The sequence below is a fragment of the Podarcis filfolensis genome (assembly GCF_964270895.1).
Source record: "Podarcis filfolensis genome assembly, chromosome: 2".
Lineage (NCBI taxonomy): Eukaryota > Metazoa > Chordata > Lepidosauria > Squamata > Lacertidae > Podarcis > Podarcis filfolensis.
Window position 1 is genome coordinate 33,723,913 of NC_139605.1, and position 16,510 is coordinate 33,740,422.

Here is a 16,510-nt window from a genome sequence, read left to right on the forward strand (position 1 = left end):
CCCATTGACTTCAATGGAAACAAAAGTCCCTTGGCAGGATGCGGCAACCTCTGGGGGTTTCCATTGAAGTCAATGGGGTGAAGGAGGGGTTAGTCTGCAGGGTATGTGTAGCAGTGGACTTCCCTCGTGCATCTGGTGAAGTGGCTTTTGAATACCGGCTAAAGGCAAAGAGTTGCAAAGGGACAGAGGGAAAGACTGAGGTGGCCTGGTCTGGCAAAGTTTCACATGGGAATATGCCTTCTGTCAGATCAGACGGCTTGTCATTTAACCCAGTAGTGTATACTCAAGACTGGCAGTGGTTCTCCAGGGTCTCAGCTGAAGGTCTTTCCCATTATCCTCTACTACAGGGCTGAGGGCCCTTGGGCCCTTCAGGCCTCTCTGTCTGCCCTCAGCGCTCTCCCCAGGCCGCACCCGTGTCGCTCCAGGTGTTTTTGCCTTGCTGAAATGAACTCTGCCTCTTGCCTGTCTGAGCAGAACATAGAGAGAAACGTGTGAGTCTCTGTGGAAAAGTAACCTCCTGTATAAAGGTAACATTTACATGCACTGCTCTGTCCACTTTTGCTGCTGGCCATTGTCATGTGGCCCTCAGCAGGTCACTCAGAAAGGAATTTGGCCCTCAGGATGGAAGGTTTCTCCACCCCTGTGTTACACGTTATGAAACCCTCAGCTACTAGATTAAAGCTAAATGCAAACTTTTTATTCTTATTACAGGAGCCAAACAAACTAAGAACAGATGTAGCATGGCCCGCCTCTGTTCCTGCTGGAGAGCTGCCATAATCTCAGCCTCGGGGAGCCAGCCTCATTCAGTGAGAGGCAAAGGTTTCTGCTGCAGCAGACCCAGGGTCCTCCTGCCTCAGGCATCTGCTTGGCTTGCTGCTTGTGGGAATGTTTGAGACAAAGAATGCCAAGGGAGAAGGATTCCTCCTGCTGCAGTTTACAGGTGTCCTTGCCTCCACCCAGGGTTACTCCCTCCAGTATGAATAAGTTAAACGTGCATCAAAGTCAGGTGCAGCCAGCTTGATCTGCCTTCAGTGCAGCTGCCTGCACACCAGACTTTTAAAGCGCCTGACTTCCCCTGAAGAATCCTGGGACCTGGAGTTTACCCTGACACAAAGAGGGAACGCTGCAGTTCCCAGCACCCTTAACAAACTACAGTTCCCAGGATTCTTGGGGAAGGGAGTTATGCACTTTAAATGTATGTGTGCATCTTGCATCTCTGAACCTGCATCATAAAACTGGTAATAAATGACTTCTCTCTCTCTCTCTCTCTCTCTCTCTCTCTCTCTCTCTCACACACACACACACACACACAAATTCGTGCAAGTGGCCCACTGAGACAGGTATTTATTTTTTATTTATTAAATTTGTACACTGCCCTTCATCTGCAGATGTCAGGGTGGTTCACAACATAAAAACATAAAAACAAAATGGGGGGAGGGGGCGAGCCCTGCCACTGCTATCCGACGGCATCTGCTGCCTGGGGCAACTGACTCACTTTGGCTAATGGCAGGGCCGGCCAGCCCCACCCACAGCTCCTACCAGTTTCAGCTTGCCTGTGGGGACTCAGAAGCAGGGTGACTCAGACCGGGTCTGCAGTAAGGAGAGGGCAGTTAACTTGTTTGTGCCCATCACATTCTAAGAAACAAGAGCCACACACTTAACCTAACAAGGACTTTGGCCCTCAAAGTTCTTCATTCTCACGGCAAGCCTGAGAGGTAAATCATTACGAGCTTTATTTTCCTCTTTAAAGGGGAAATTGAGAGATGAAGCAACGCAGCTCAGCTTCTATGTATGTTGACTCAGAAGTAAGTTCCACGAAGTTAAGGGGGACTTTTTCAACAGCAAAGGTGTACAGGGTTATAGATTTCTTTCATCTGACTTGATAGCGGCCCTAAGTGACCAGTCAGGGTCCCAGCTATACTGCCCCTTGAAGCATTCATTTCATTTAATGGCATCTATAGCAGTAAGCTTGTGGAGGGTTTGGTTTGGGGGATTCTCAGGTCAATTCTGTACTGAATGATACTTGCTCTCAGGCAATAGACACTAGACAAGCAGAAGGAAGGACTTCACTTTCTGGAACCATCTGCACCACCATCTTAATATAAGCTCCTTTGGGATTATCAATAATGTAGCTGAATTTTCCTAAACTGAATTCAACCCTTATGTTTCTATAAAGGTGGGATTCCTCTGGGAGAAGGGCCTTTCCACAGCAGCACTATCTGCACGTTTCTTGAAGGCTTGAAAAAATTCACCAGGAACAAATGGATGTTTGTCTTAAATTTTGCACCTAAAGCACACTGTAGGACCTCTCAACACATTGTTGCTTCTGCCTTTCTTCAAATAGCCCATCAAGAAAAAGTACAAGCTAGTCCTGTATCAACTCTGCATTTATACAGTGGTACCTCGGGTTACATACGCTTCAGGTTACAGACTCCGCTAACCCAGAAATAGTACCTCGGGTTAAGAACTTTGCTTCAGGATGAGAACAGAAATCGTGCTCCTGTGGCACGGCAGCAGGAGGAGGCCCCATTAGCTAAAGTGGTGCTTCAGGTTAAGAACAGTTTCAGGTTAAGAACGGACCTCCGGAACGAATTAAGTTCTTAACCAGAGGAACCTCTGTATTGGGCGAAGTGGTGGAGGCACATGTCAAAAAATGGTATCTCAAATGAGAGGGGACTTTGCTGTGGCTCACTGTTATAAATGCTATTAAACAGAATTAGTCATTCAACGGGAGGTGCAAGCAGCTCACCATTTGGCCACTTAGTACCAAATTAGATAGGATGAAGGAGATCCATAATAGGCTTTCTTATCTCTTTACTGTAAAAAGCAGCCATAGGGTGCACAAATTCAGGCTCGGCCTGTGCTGCTTGGTTACAATGATTTAGCCCTTCCCTTTTATGCTATTTAACCTGATGGAAATAACACACACATGCACACACTGCAACTACAATTCGCTCTGTTAGGGAAAATATTTAGTGTATCTTTAGGTACCTGTAACCTGGGCGGATCAGAGACTTTGTGTTCCTGAAGATCACACCGGCTCAAGAGAAAACCTCATTATTAAGATTTGAGTCACGGCACAACCCTGGAAAATGTTCCTAATGCCAAGACTCAATCCTGGGATCTATATGAAGCAACGTCAAACATGGGCAGAGCCCAGCCTGCCCACCAGTGGCACCACACACAAACACATATATTTGGGGTCAATGGGGAAAGCATAGCTACCAAGCAGATGTGAGCCGTGGACCTTTCTTAGAACTAAAATGCATATGTTCTCTCTCTCTCTATCTGAACCAGGGCCCATTGCACTGCACAGCCCGGCTGTTCCTTATTTTGTGTAAGTTTCACCTTGCAGCGCTAAATGGAGCCAAGGCAGGAAAGTGCAGGGCTGGGCTTCCCAACCTGCGCCAGGACTCTCCAGGGCGCAGCCCTAAGATAGGCTTTTCGTACCGGGGGCTCGGGCTCGGGGGAAGGTCCCGATCAAGGAAGTTTTTGAGCATGTGCGAAGTGCCTTGTGGATCGGCGCTCAGCCACCCCACTAGGGAACATCTGATACCTTGCCCCTCTCCTCCTCCGCCTCCTCGCCCCATCATGTGTGGGGATAGCCTGGCTTCCCTCACCCGCCTCCTTCTCCTCTCTGCGCGCGCACCCAAGCCGCCAGCAGGAGAGGAGCCAGGCCGGGTGGGGAGAGAGAGAGAGAGAGAGAGGGATCACCCTATCACGTTTTGTCGGCGGCGGCGGCGGCTTCGCCTGCTTGTGTGGCCGGGAGCGGCGAGGGCGGGGGCCCGGGGAGAGGCTGAAGCGTTGTCCAACACGTGAGGCTCATGTGATGGAGGGGAAGGCAGGTCTGTCCCTCCCTCCGGTAGCAGCCAGACGTGCCCGGAGTCACAGGGTAGAACACGTAGCTCCAGTCCACCCACTCGCTCACATTTAACCCAGCCTGCAGCCTTCCAATTACTCCTCAGCTCGCCAGCTCCCGCGCGACCCGGTGCAGACGCCCAGCGCTGCCAAGTGGAAAGAGGACATGAGCAACTAAGAGCAGCAGCAGCAGCCGCCGCCGCCGCTAGCTGATCTTCTGCGCTCTTCCGGCGCCGCTTCTTTTGTGGGTGCCAGGCGCGCACCGTTTGCCGGAGGTGGCGCGTCCCGGCTCAGTCACTGGATCCGCGTTGACACGAAGCAGTGCGCCTGCCAGCCAGCTAACTAGCTTGCCAGCCTCCACCTTACTTCCAGGACAGAACTTGGGTTGTGGGGGGAAAAAAGAAATCAAGCCGGTTTAAATGGAAAGGATCCCCAGCGCTCAGCCTCCTCCTCCTCCACCACCTTGCCTGGGCAAGCTGGCAGCTCTGGAGGGCAGCGAAATGTCAGGGTAAGTGCCGCTACGGAAGGATATCCCGGGCAGATTTGTTGATAAATGTTTCAAGGCTGCCATCTCAAACGCGCCGACCCGGGATTTTAAGTCCCATGGAAGCCAACGCGGTTTGCTGGCGGGCAGACGTGCCGGGGCTTGCGCTGCGATTCGCTTTCCGAGCCCATCCGGCCGGTCTGGGTCCGCATTAGCAGCCTCCGAATTCCGCCCCACATGGCACCTACGGGCTTCAATAGGTTCTGGGGCTGCGTGTGGAGGGGGAGATGGTTGTCCCCTTGGTTATGAGTGATATAACGTTTTTTCTCCTCTGCAGGTTGGATTTCGCTCATATTTATCAAGTTTACAAGCCCAGAAGAGGGTTAAAAAGGGGTGACGACAGCAAGGTAAATACAAGCATTTTTCTTTCCCTTTCCATTTTTGTTTGTTGGCATCTTTGGTTTTTGCCCACTTTTGAGATGGTTTAATGCACAGTTTGGGTTCGAATATAAGGAAGTTGTCCTGTGAAATATATATGAAGAAGCTTGGTGGGTTTCTTTTACAAAAAAAACAACAACACCCAGGTGTGCACAAACGTGTTTTGTTTTGTTTTTTGGAAGAAATATACTTTTTAAGGGTGGGACAACACTGTTAAGAAGATTTTCTTTTTAAGGAAAAACAGTTTTAGTAGATAAGATTTACTTCTTTGTCATAAGCTAAAATAACCCCTTAGTTGTAGCTGTATAAAATACTTTTCTGGGCATGATCAAAATGCATAAATTTTCTGATATAAACTCTGTGGTACTTGGAGGATTTTGCTTCTGCCTTAAGGAAATGTTTCTTCTCTCTCCCCCCCCCCCCCTCTTTATGGCTGCACAGCTTTATGTTTTAGAGCCCTGAGAAAAGGTTGTCTCCATAGCGCTTAAGAATCACTTTTCATTCGGAGTGATGCAATTGTTTTTCTCCCCTTTTGACTTCCAGGAGACCTATAAGCTGCCCCACAGACTGATAGAGAAGAAAAGACGTGATAGGATTAATGAATGCATTGCCCAGCTGAAAGATCTCTTACCAGAACATCTCAAACTTACAGTAAGTGAAAATCTGGCCACTGCCCAAAATCATCTTCCTTTTGGGGATCATGTTGGGTTTCATGAATCTTTGTGCAGGTAAAAGTGCCACCTAGAGGTTTTCTGGAGTGCTGCAGATTTAACTGGAGAGGGTTGCATTTCAGGGTTTGGATTGCCACCTAGTCTGGTTTTGTTTCCAATGAGATCAGTTTCTCAAGAACTTGCATGCATGCATGGACTGGACCAGATGACACATTGAAATAAACAGGGATTAGATAAAAGATTTTTTTCTGGACTGTACTGGATAGCTTTTAATGTGGATTTGCTAGTGACCCCTTTCCATATTGTTATGTTTTTGCTTTGGATCCCATGGTTTCAGATAGTTGAATTCCCTTTAGGCTAGCCTTCCCCAACCTGGTGCCCATCTAGAAGCTATTGTGCTCCAACTCCCATCACCCCTGACCATTGGTCATACTGGCTGGGACTCGTGAGAGTTGGAATCCAGCAACATATGGAGAGCACCAGTTTGGGGAAGGCTGGTTGAGACCACAGCTCCAAGCAACCCGTTCTGTGGTATTAAGGACTGCATTGTTATTTTTTAAAAAAGTGACAGGCAGATTGTCTAAATTATTATTCAGGGTTGTTTGGGAAACCAGTGTTGCCTGCTTCAGCTATTTGCTTTGCCCTATTTAGTCACAGGAAAAGAAAAACCTTATGTTGGAATTCCTCGTTTTACAACTGAGGTGCCAGCAGGGCAGATACATAAAACCTGTGTTTATTATGCAGACACACTTTTTTTTGGTGTGTGGGGGGGGGACACAAAATGGCCATAGCCTTTTTTAAAGATAATACTTTTTAGCTTATATAATACATAGCTGTCAGTCAGAATAAAAATGAGTGTCACATCATGCTTAGACCCATTCATGTTCTTATCAAGCTCCCCACCCTAAACTGCCCAATCAGTTCTCGGTCTTGTGTTTAGGCTCCTTTTCCCCCCTTTCCAGCCATCCTCTAATGAACCGTTTCTCTCCCTTCCTAGACATTAGGACACTTGGAAAAGGCGGTGGTTCTTGAACTTACCTTGAAGCACGTGAAAGCACTAACCAGTCTCATTGAACAGCAGCAGCAGCAGATCATTGCCCTCCAGAAAGGTCTACATGCTGGTGAGTGCTCTGTGACTGTGCTGTTGTTACCCTGACCAGGAAAGCTCCTGGAGACTGCAATGACTCTATTCCTCACACTTTTAATACTCTTGCTAATGTCTTCCAAATCCTCTTCAGCTAATTGTGCACGCATCAGAGCAGTCCTATGGATTTCAGTGGAACTGCTCCGGGGGAAGAGGGCTCTAATTCTTCCTTGTGCTATCGAAAGTATATAAAACTTGTCCCTATCCTTCGCCCTTTTCATTCAAAACTAGCTTTATTTGAAATTCGATCAGGTTGTTGTTGTTGTTGTTTTTTAAAAAAGTTCCGTTGCCAACTGCTGTATCACCTTCATGTCAGGAGGTGGATTTCTGGCAGGGTCAGTTTTTCCCAACATGGTGTTCCAGCAGCCTAGAAGCCTGGAATAGCTTCTGCACCTCTGAGTGATCCCTCCCCCACTTCATTCAGAGCCCTCTTCTCCTGCACAGTGTCATTCTGTGCCTTCTGCTGCCCTTTAACTTCCCCCTAACCAAGTCTTTGCTTCTTCTCCGATAAGCCCTGTCTTCTCCTCCTTTACACTTTCTGCCCCATTTCTATATAGCTTAAATCAGGCATAGGCAAACTCAGCCCTCCAGATGTTTCGGGACTACAACTCCCATCATCCCTAGCTAACAGGACCAGTGGTCAGAGATGATGGGAATTGTAGTCCCAAAACATCTGGAGGGCCGAGTTTGCCTATGCGTGGCTTACAATGTAAAAGTCACACCTCCCTCTGCAAAGTCACAAGGTAGCCATCTGTGGTTGTTGCATCCAGAGTTGCTTACCATGCAAATTACCACTGATATGTGGACAGTTTTTATGCCAGGGATGTGTTGCCTGCGGCCTTCCAGATGTTGGAGGATTTCAGCTTCCGTCATTCCTGGCCACGGTGATAAGACCCCAAACAAGGTCTTGTAGGGCCACAGGCTCCAAATCTTGGCTCTGTGCCATTGTGAGCTACCACCAGGAATGGCCAAGCAAGGACCAAACATGTCACTGTGTGTTGGGGGCAGGTCTATGCAGCAAACTGCTCTTGACATTGCAGCTGTAGTGCAGAACGCTACAAGGGGCGAGTGTCATAGGTCTTACTATATCACCTTGTTTGCAGTTAAGTTGACCTGCCCTTGCTGAAGTCTGTAGTGGCTTGGGCACTTCAGGGGCTGTAACATACACTGAAGCTGACCGAAACCTCAAGCGGTTTATTTTCATTCCACGGTTCACCCAACACACTGGAGTCTTGCATGATAAGAACTCGTTTGCTTCCTGTTATGTTTGTTTGCTGTGCTTCAAAGGCTCCTGTTAGACCAACAGAGACATTCCAACGCAGCGGAAGTCTTCCTATCTACTTGAGAGAAGCCTGAATTTCACCCTTGCAGGTTCAAACAGCTACTCAGCTGAAATAAGGTGTCTTTCTCCAGTACTGATCCCAAAATAGGTGGCTTTACAAAGTCTCAGGTTACTACCCTTTCCATGCTGGCCAGAGGGAGTTAGCTGTGCTGAACAGAAGTGCATCTTGCTTTTGAGTAAACATGCATGAACTTGTGCTGTATGGTTATAATAATGACTGGTTTACCTTTTCGTTTAACTTTTCTGATATATTCAGGTTTTTTTTAATCTTTTCCCCTTCTGCTGGTGTTTCCTCAGATGAGCTGCCCCCAAGGAGCCTTGACTCCAGCCAGGAGGTGTTTCGGTCCGGTTTCCAAATGTGTGCCAAAGAAGTGCTGCAGTACGTGGCCAAACACGAGAACAGCAAGGAGCTGAAATCCTCCCAGCTCATCGGCCACCTGCACAGAATGGCCTCCGAGGTTCTTCAGGGTGGAGCTGGCAGAAAGCCTGGTGATGTTGCCCCTAAACTTACGGAACTGAAGGAGAAGTCTGGCGCTCTGACCAAAGCTGCCGAGGCTCATGGGAAAAACTGTGTGCCTGTGATTCAGAGGACTTTTGCCCACTCTAGCGGAGAGCAGAGTGGCAGCGACACAGACACAGACAGTGGATATGGGGGAGAGCTGGAGAAAAGCGACTCCAAATCCGACCAGCAATATTTTAAAAAGGACGCTGAACTCAAATATGCTGTCCAGGAGAGAATCAGCTCTATCAAACAAGAGACTGAGGACCCGCCAGCCAAAAGAACCAGGATGGAAATGTTGGAGGACGAAGATCATTTTGGCAGCGATGTGCTCGGCTCTCCAAGCAGTTTCTTGGGCCCTCACCCTCACCAGCCTCCTCTGTGCCTGCCTTTCTATTTGATTCCACCCTCAGCGACAGCCTACCTGCCTATGCTGGAGAAGTGCTGGTACCCGGCCTCTATGCCTCTCTTGTATCCAGGCCTCCCAGCCTCCACTGCAGCACTTTCGGGGTTAATGAACCCAGATAAGATTTCTTCTCCTTTACTAATGCCTCAGCAACTCCCTTCTCCAGGACCATCCCACTCCCCCATGGACTCTACTGCTCTGCTTCAGGCTTTGAAGCAGATGTCTCCTTTGAATTTGGAAACCAAAGACTAAACCTGGAGTGACTTTTCCTTGAGATTTTTCTCTCTCCCCGCCCCCCCCTTTGCTGGATGAGTTTGTGATTATTTCAGGGTTCCCAGCTCTCTCTCACACACACCCTAAACTGGCTGAACTGAGAAGCACTGAGGGGAGTGGAGAGATCGTTGATCATTTATATGTAGAGAAGCTGAGTCATCCCTTGCTTTGACTGCCCAGAGAATTTAGGAAAGACCTCAGAGATGAACCCAAATTAGTTATGGGAAGGAGAGAGTTCTTGCTGCTTCTCCTCGCCCCTTAAATGTGTTGATGGGTTTTTGTTTGTTTGTTTTCCTTTCTGCCATCTGCAAAGAAAGACCTGTATTGGTTGGCTAGGATTATGTTTCAAAGCTGTGAATGAAACCTAAAAAAATTAGGTGGATTTAGACTCTTGTGAATATTACAAAAAAAGTGGTACTTCTCATGAGGACTTTGCTTAGTAAAAGAGCTGGATTCAAACAGAGAAGCTTCCCCTCTTCCTGCTGCTGCCAATATTCAAAACCTTTTAACTTTAACACTCACAAACACACATTACATATATAACAATTCAAGCATTGGGATCAGCCCTGCTTTTAGTAGTCACTGGCTGGCAGAGCACAGTAAGCAATTCAGGGAGATTTTGAGACTGGATTCTCATCACATTTCTCCTGAATTGCATATGTCATTTTCCTTTTAGATTCTGCCTGGAAAATTTGTCCAGCTTGAGCTTTCGGATAGGGATGGTGACAAGAGAGAGAACATCCTTGAGGAGCGTTCTATGCCTCCTTGTATCTCACACTAGGCATTGCTTCTCATAACTGCTAGATAGGAATGTCTGGGACTTGTCCACAAGAAGTGGACAGACATACCATGCTGTGGCACGGTTCAGCTCTGGCAAACAAAAAATAAAATAAAACCAGATCAGACTGGTACTTTTACAAGGGAGCTGCCTGCCACTAGCTGTTTTACTATGGATCCTGTTACGTTGCAAGGATGTCAGGAGCGTGATATTCTCTGAAGTCCATTCTCAGTTTGCCCCCCCCCCGTCCTTGAAGGCGACAAGATGTGGCTGTTATGTAAGGGAGTTTCATGCCCATAGCAGGGCTTGTAACTTTCTTCTTCCAGGTACCAATGTAAACAGAATATGGAATGTTACGATTTCTAAGATGAAGGCCTTACTCGGATAGCCCTTGCCGTCTGTGGTAGCAGAACTGGCAATGCTAAGCACTTCTTTGAAACCCATAAGGTTTTTTGTTTCTTTGTCCTGTTCCCCCTCCACCTGAGCAATACCTAATTCACCGGGTGTGGAATATATGGCACTTTTGCACTAAAGCAAGAGGCAGGCTTGTGATCCTGGTCTAGGCTGGGCAGGTACAGGTGGAAAGGATCCAAAAGTGAAAATAACACACCCAACCAAATAAATCTTCTCCCCTGCCCCCACTAGTTTGTATTAGAGCACATTTTAAATCAAAGAAACAGACAATGATTGTTGGAGTGATTCCCCTCCAGCATCTGCTGCCTGAAGCTACTCTCTTACATTGCATCCTCCTAAGGCTGGACCTTGATGGTAGTTTAAGAACTGCAGGAAGTGGATGAGCAATGCTCTCTGCAAAAGAAAAGCAGGTCTCTTGCCCAGGTGGCAATGTCAGTGTTGGCCATGAGTGCTCTTGATGGAGCCCACCAGATGTGCTGTTTTGGTGTGTCCTAACCCTAGTTCTACAGCCTCTGCCCCGCTCCCCTGGAACTGATTGTGTCTGGCATGGGCTGTGAAGTTTGCACAACTGGATTGCCATATTCACTGCTGGAGTTCCGCAGTGGAAGATGTTCCCTTTTCCCCCCGGGACGCTTTCCTGTGCTCATAGTTGTGTGCTGCCGCACCAAACCAAATAGTGTGAGAAACCATCATCTAGATGGAGCAGATTCTGCACTGGTGAATACTCCCATTTGATTTCGGCTACTTAAAACAATAATAATAATCCATGTCTTATGGTGGTGTCATCTGAGTAGTTCTGAGACATTCATAGAGCTCTGTGGTCCTACGAATTCTCCTTACACTATTGCACCAACTGCTAGAATGCACTATGCTGAACTGCAGATCGTATTTGACCATTTATTTTATTGTCTGTTTTCAAAAAAAGTTTTTTTTTTGTACACAGTTGTTGCCTTTATTTGTAAAATCTGTTATAAATATAAATGTGTACATATAAATATATATTATATGGATATGTAAAAAAAAAAATGTTTCAGAAGTCTATTATTTGTAAAACTACTTGAGTACAAAGAAAGTGGGAAATATGAATGTATTCCTGTTTTTCTTTTTATTGAGGAGAATGATCCATTCATCCTCTAGGGAGAGGTAGAGTGTTTATATTTTTGGAACCTTCCTGAACGTGGGGATATTGTAAATATTTTTATCAGAGTAAATGTTACGTAGTTGTTTTAAAAAAATACTAAATAAAATTCTTTTTCCTGTGGAACATGAGCACTGCTTCTCTTTGTGTTTGAGGAATCCTTTGGTTGTCATAATAAAATACTGTCTGTGCCATCAACTGTATCCAGGTATGAATGTTATGCAAAAGGGGTGGGGAACCTGCCCCCCCCCCAGTGCTGTTGGACTACAACTTCCATCATGCTTGGCCATTGGATACACTGGCAGGGGATGATGGGAGCTGGAGTCCTGGAGGGCCACAGGTTCCCTATCCCTGTTGTACAGAAGCAGGCAACATGACCATGAATCCAAATTAAGGTTGGAATTTTGGGTGGAAGTTGACTTAGCACTATCTAGTTCATTGGGACAAGAGGCCTGCTGAGACAGCAACTGCAAAGATGAGATATTAGGGTCCAAATGGTGGCACAGGGGAAATTGGGGCCAGCCCTACCATGGAGCAGAATAAGAGAGCCACTTCATAGAATCATAGAATCATAGAGTTGGAAGAGACCACAAGGGCCATCGAGTCCAACCCCCTGCCAAGCAGGAAACACCATCAGAGCACTCCTGACATATGGTTGTCAAGCCTTTGCTTAAAGACCTCCAAAGAAGGAGACTCCACCACACGCCTTGGCAGCAAATTCCACTGTCGAACAGCTCTTACTGTCAGGAAGTTCTTCCTAATGTTTAGGTGGAATCTTCTTTCTTGTAGTTTGGATCCATTGCTCCGTGTCCGCTTCTCTGGAGCAGCAGACAACAACCTTTCTCCCTCCTCTATGTGACATCCTTTTATATATTTGAACATGGCTATCATATCACCCCTTAACTTCCTCTTCTCCAGGCTAAACATGCCCAGCTCCCTTAGCCGTTCCTCATAAGGCATCGTTTCCAGGCCTTTGACCATTTTTTGGTTGCCCTCCTCTGGACACGTTCCAGTTTGTCAGTGTCCTTCTTGAACTGCGGTGCCCAGAACTGGACACAGTACTCCAGGTGAGGTCTGACCAGAGCAGAATACAGTGGCACTATTACTTCCCTTGATCTAGATGCTATACTCCTATTGATGCAGCCCAGAATTGCATTGGCTTTTTTAGCTGCCGCGTCACACTGTTGGCTCATGTCAAGTTTGTGGTCAACCAAGACTCCTAGATCCTTTTCACATGTACTGCTCTCAAGCCAGGTGTCACCTATCTTGTATTTGTGCCTCTCATTTTTTTTTGCCAAAGTGCAATACTTTACATTTCTCCCTGTTAAAACTTCAGGCAGCTGATTTGGGGTATCACGAAAGGGCAGCAAATCATTAGTTATTCCAGTTCATTACAATTGTTACATTTCACCGAGTGTGGGATTTTCTGTCTCAGGTGCTAAAAATAACTTGATTTGACTTGAGGGAGGGGGTGCCGTTTGCTTCTCTACTTCAGCCACCAAAATGCCTTTCCCTGACTGAAATTGCTCGTCTTCTCATTGTGCTTGGCCTAAGACTCAAGTAGCTGCTCCTATTGTGCCACCACAGCCCTCAAGTAAGGGAGGTTATGCAAGGCGGCCCACTTGAACTTTATTCTGTGGTTGGTTGGTTTTTTGCTAAACAAGACGTAGAGAAAGCATCACTACTGGAGAAGACAGAAGTAGCTTTCTCTTTCTTGTTGTTGTTGTTTAGTTGTTCAGTCATGTCCGACTCTTCGTGACCCCATGGACCAGAGCACGCCAGGCACTCCTGTCTTCCACTGCCAAATACCACTGCTTGCGCAGAAAGCAGTCACTGAAGCCATTCCAAAGGCTTCAGACTGCCCACCGGCTTTCAGGAGGCTGTTTGTCCTATTTTCTGGGGGGTGGCGGGCGGGGCAGACAACTCCTTTGTTTGAAGGCGACCTCTAAACTGAAGGGTTGCCTGGTCTGAATCTGGTTTAAAGAGAAAGGGCAATAAGAAGGGAGACCATCAAGGGCCTTGGAAGTTGCCCACCAACAGTTGTCTAACACTTGGACCAAGTAGGTGCACATGTCTCCCGACTGCAGTCTTCCCCACAATGGTGGAATGTGTTTCTATTTAAATTGAATTAATTCCTTCTAAATTTGCATCCACACATATAAATTAGCTTATGCAGACTCGATGCACACCTGTGTCCTCTTTTGGTGATACATTTACCCCCCCTTTTTTTGGCAAGGTGCAAGCAGCTACTGTCGTTGGCTACCCTCTTTTAAGTTCTCTCAGTACGGACACCATTCACTGAGATTATTTATTTAAGATATTTAGAGGGTAAGAAGGTTGTGGGAAATTAGCAAGTCTGAAATAATAATAATAATAATAATAATAATAATAATAATAATAATAATATCATCAAACTAACAATTTACAGAGCAAGCCACCAATTAAGCTCCACCTGAAATTCGGCAGAGAGAAAGAGTTCTTATCTCTTCAGGCAGGGAGTTCCAGAGCCTGGGGAAATAGTGGTAAAGGCCCTGATCCTATCTGCTACCACTTTTGTCCAATGCAGTGATGTAATAGTAGCACCTGCTGACTCCACTATAATAGGTGCTTGGACCAATTATATATACATATATATACACACAGAGAGAGGGAGATACACCCACAATTCCCTGGCCATATACTGCTTTAAATGTCAATATGAGTACCTAGAATTGGTCCCACAGGCAAAGATGCCCATCAGGGATGGGGAACCTGTGGCCCTGACAGTGGTGGACTGCAGCTACCATCTTCCCTGATCATTAGTCATGCTGGTAGGAGCTGGAAGGAGATTGAGTGCAACAACAGCTGGGGATCTACAGGTACCTGATTACTGGCTTAGGATGAGGTGGTTCAGCCACCTTCCGTTCCCATTGCCAAGGGCCAGTTCATGACACTGCACCAGCCTAGGTTGGTGTCTCCACTCCTCCTTCTCCCACTCTCCCTGTCATATGGCTGTATCTATGGTGACTTCTACCTGCTCTCATTTCCAGTTGTCCAGCAAAATCAAATTGTTGCGATCCCTTCTAACTTGCCCCTAATCAGAGAGAGAGAGGATGGGAAAGGTCATATGGAATAGCTTTAGACTTTGGCAACCTTTATGCCCAAATGGTAGAATTCGATAGTATAGCTTGAAAAAATGGTGAAGTTTGCTGTTTATTTTATAATTAATTATATTTATTGCCCTCCCTGCCACCCTAAGTTCTACACATCTACACTGTGCTTCCTTGGTGGCCAGTTGATCTTCACAGATGCATCCATTACTCACGGCTGGTGCACTGCCATACTGAACACCCCGTGTCTTTTTCATGCAAGGCACTGTGCAGACTTCAGCATCACAACTCTAGTCCTTGCTGCTCCTTTGTAATTTATACCCCCATGTACTTGAAATAAATGAGAATTTTTATTTTTATTTATTTATTTATTTAAACGCACTGTTGGGCTTGGCCTGAAGTAGATGCCTGGCACGTGTTCCTGCTCAGGGGGTAGCCATGCCTATTACCCAGGTCACCATGAGTTTTGCTGCATGCTGCAACACGCTGCCTGGGTGTAGCTGGTGCACACCTCTTTAAGTGGCGGGATCTTGCTGGTTGCACCAGATTAATCTTGGCTCCAGGTCCCTGTGCGGTTTAATTCTTCCTGGAAAACACCAGGTCTGTCTGTTTGGCAGTGTTCCTCTTAAAAGTTACAGTTTGAACAATAAACCCATTTCATAGGGTGATTTCCACCCCCGTTCTTGCTTTCCGCAAATACGTTGCTATTTTCTGTTAAATCGTTCTTGAAATCACACTCCAAAGATGCCCAGTTTGTCAGCACTGCCATTTGCTGATGTTGGCCACCGTCCAGAAGACAAGTTGTCATCCCTGGTGGTGTTTTTTGGCATGTTTCTTGAACAGCAACCCCCGCAACCCTGTGCTACATCATCAGCTTGCCTACAATTCCAGGGGGAAGTAGTTTGTGACACAACACATGTGATGGTTGGGGTACGTGCATGTGTGAAGAAGCAGTCAAAAGTCATGCTGATCATGCATGCAGCATTGGGTGGGCCTAACATAGCTATCTGGGGGTGAGACTAACATTGTGCTTTCAGAATTCTATAAATATCAAACTCTGCCGTTTCTAAAAACAACCCCCAAAACTTCAAAATTCGAAAATGCTTAGCTTCAAACCCATTTGAAATATTTCATGAAATTACACTTACAGTGGTACCTCGGGCTACATACGCTTCAGGTTACAGACACTTCAGGTTACAGACTCTGCTAACCCAGAAATATTACCTCGGGTTAAGAACTTTGCTTCAGGATGAGAACAGAAATCGTGCTCCGGCGGCACGGCGGCAGCAGGAGGCCCCATTAGCTAAAGTGGTGCTTCAGGTTAAGAACAGCTTCAGGTTAAGAACGGACCTCCGCAACGAATTAAGTACTTAACCTGAGGTACTACTGTATCACACTTATCTGGAAGTAAGCCTTCCTAAAAGGAACAAAACCAAGTATTCATAGAACTGCAATATTAGTCTTGTTTCTCTGTGGAGCTAGCTCTGTCCAGAGCTGTTCTTGCTTAATGCTGTTATAATAAACTTGTGAGACTGCCTGTGGAATTGGGACCATAGTTGATGATTTTGTTGCCACTACAATCACTTGTTCATCAGGAGCAGAATCCTATGCATATGCACCTGAACACAAATCTCATTGCAGTCTTTGGGACTTCTGAATAATCATGCTTATGAGTGAACTAACATGCAATGTAACCCAGTACACATTTACCTGGGAGGAAGTCTCATGGATCAAGGTGGTAGAGTGGTGGTGGTGAACTTGTAGCCCATCAGATGCTGTTGTACTGTCACTGGTCCCAGCCCAAATGGCCAATGGTAAAGTAGGGCTGCCATACATCCAGATATTACTGGGATTTCAATGGTGGAATTGATGTCTGGGGGGAATTTCTGAACGGTGGCGCTTTGTCCTGGATCTTAGGCAGCTCAATCAAATAACCGTGGGCTCAACAATTTCAATTTGGGCGGTTTCCTATAAAA

The 16,510-nt window shown here is 46.5% G+C and overlaps 1 protein-coding gene across 2 annotated transcripts; it reads left to right on the forward strand.

Moving 5' to 3' along the window:
• The first annotated feature begins 3,639 nt into the window (after positions 1 to 3,639).
• Positions 3,640 to 11,571, forward strand: BHLHE40 (basic helix-loop-helix family member e40). 2 transcript variants are annotated; one of them, XR_014544555.1, is made up of 6 exons: positions 3,640 to 4,366; positions 4,680 to 4,749; positions 5,324 to 5,431; positions 6,449 to 6,572; positions 8,235 to 9,172; positions 9,218 to 11,571. XR_014544555.1 is itself a non-coding variant. In XM_083599077.1 (5 exons), exons 1-5 carry the CDS (start codon positions 4,278 to 4,280, stop codon positions 9,092 to 9,094), a joined length of 1,251 nt encoding a protein of 416 aa, XP_083455203.1. In that variant the 5' UTR covers positions 3,872 to 4,277; the 3' UTR covers positions 9,095 to 11,571. The 2 variants fall into 2 exon arrangements, 1 of the variants encoding a protein (XP_083455203.1); XM_083599077.1 differs by having other exon boundaries at positions 3,872 to 4,366; positions 8,235 to 11,571.
• Positions 11,572 to 16,510: the final 4,939 nt, after the last annotated feature.

Coding starts and splice junctions, on each gene's coding strand:
- BHLHE40 (XM_083599077.1), top strand. CDS start 4,278: ATGGAAAGGATCCCCAGCGCTCAGCCTCCTCCTCCTCCACCACCTTGC. Junction 4,367..4,679: donor GAGGGCAGCGAAATGTCAGG/GTAAGTGCCGCT, acceptor TCTCCTCTGCAG/GTTGGATTTCGCTCATATTT. Junction 4,750..5,323: donor AAAGGGGTGACGACAGCAAG/GTAAATACAAGC, acceptor TTTGACTTCCAG/GAGACCTATAAGCTGCCCCA.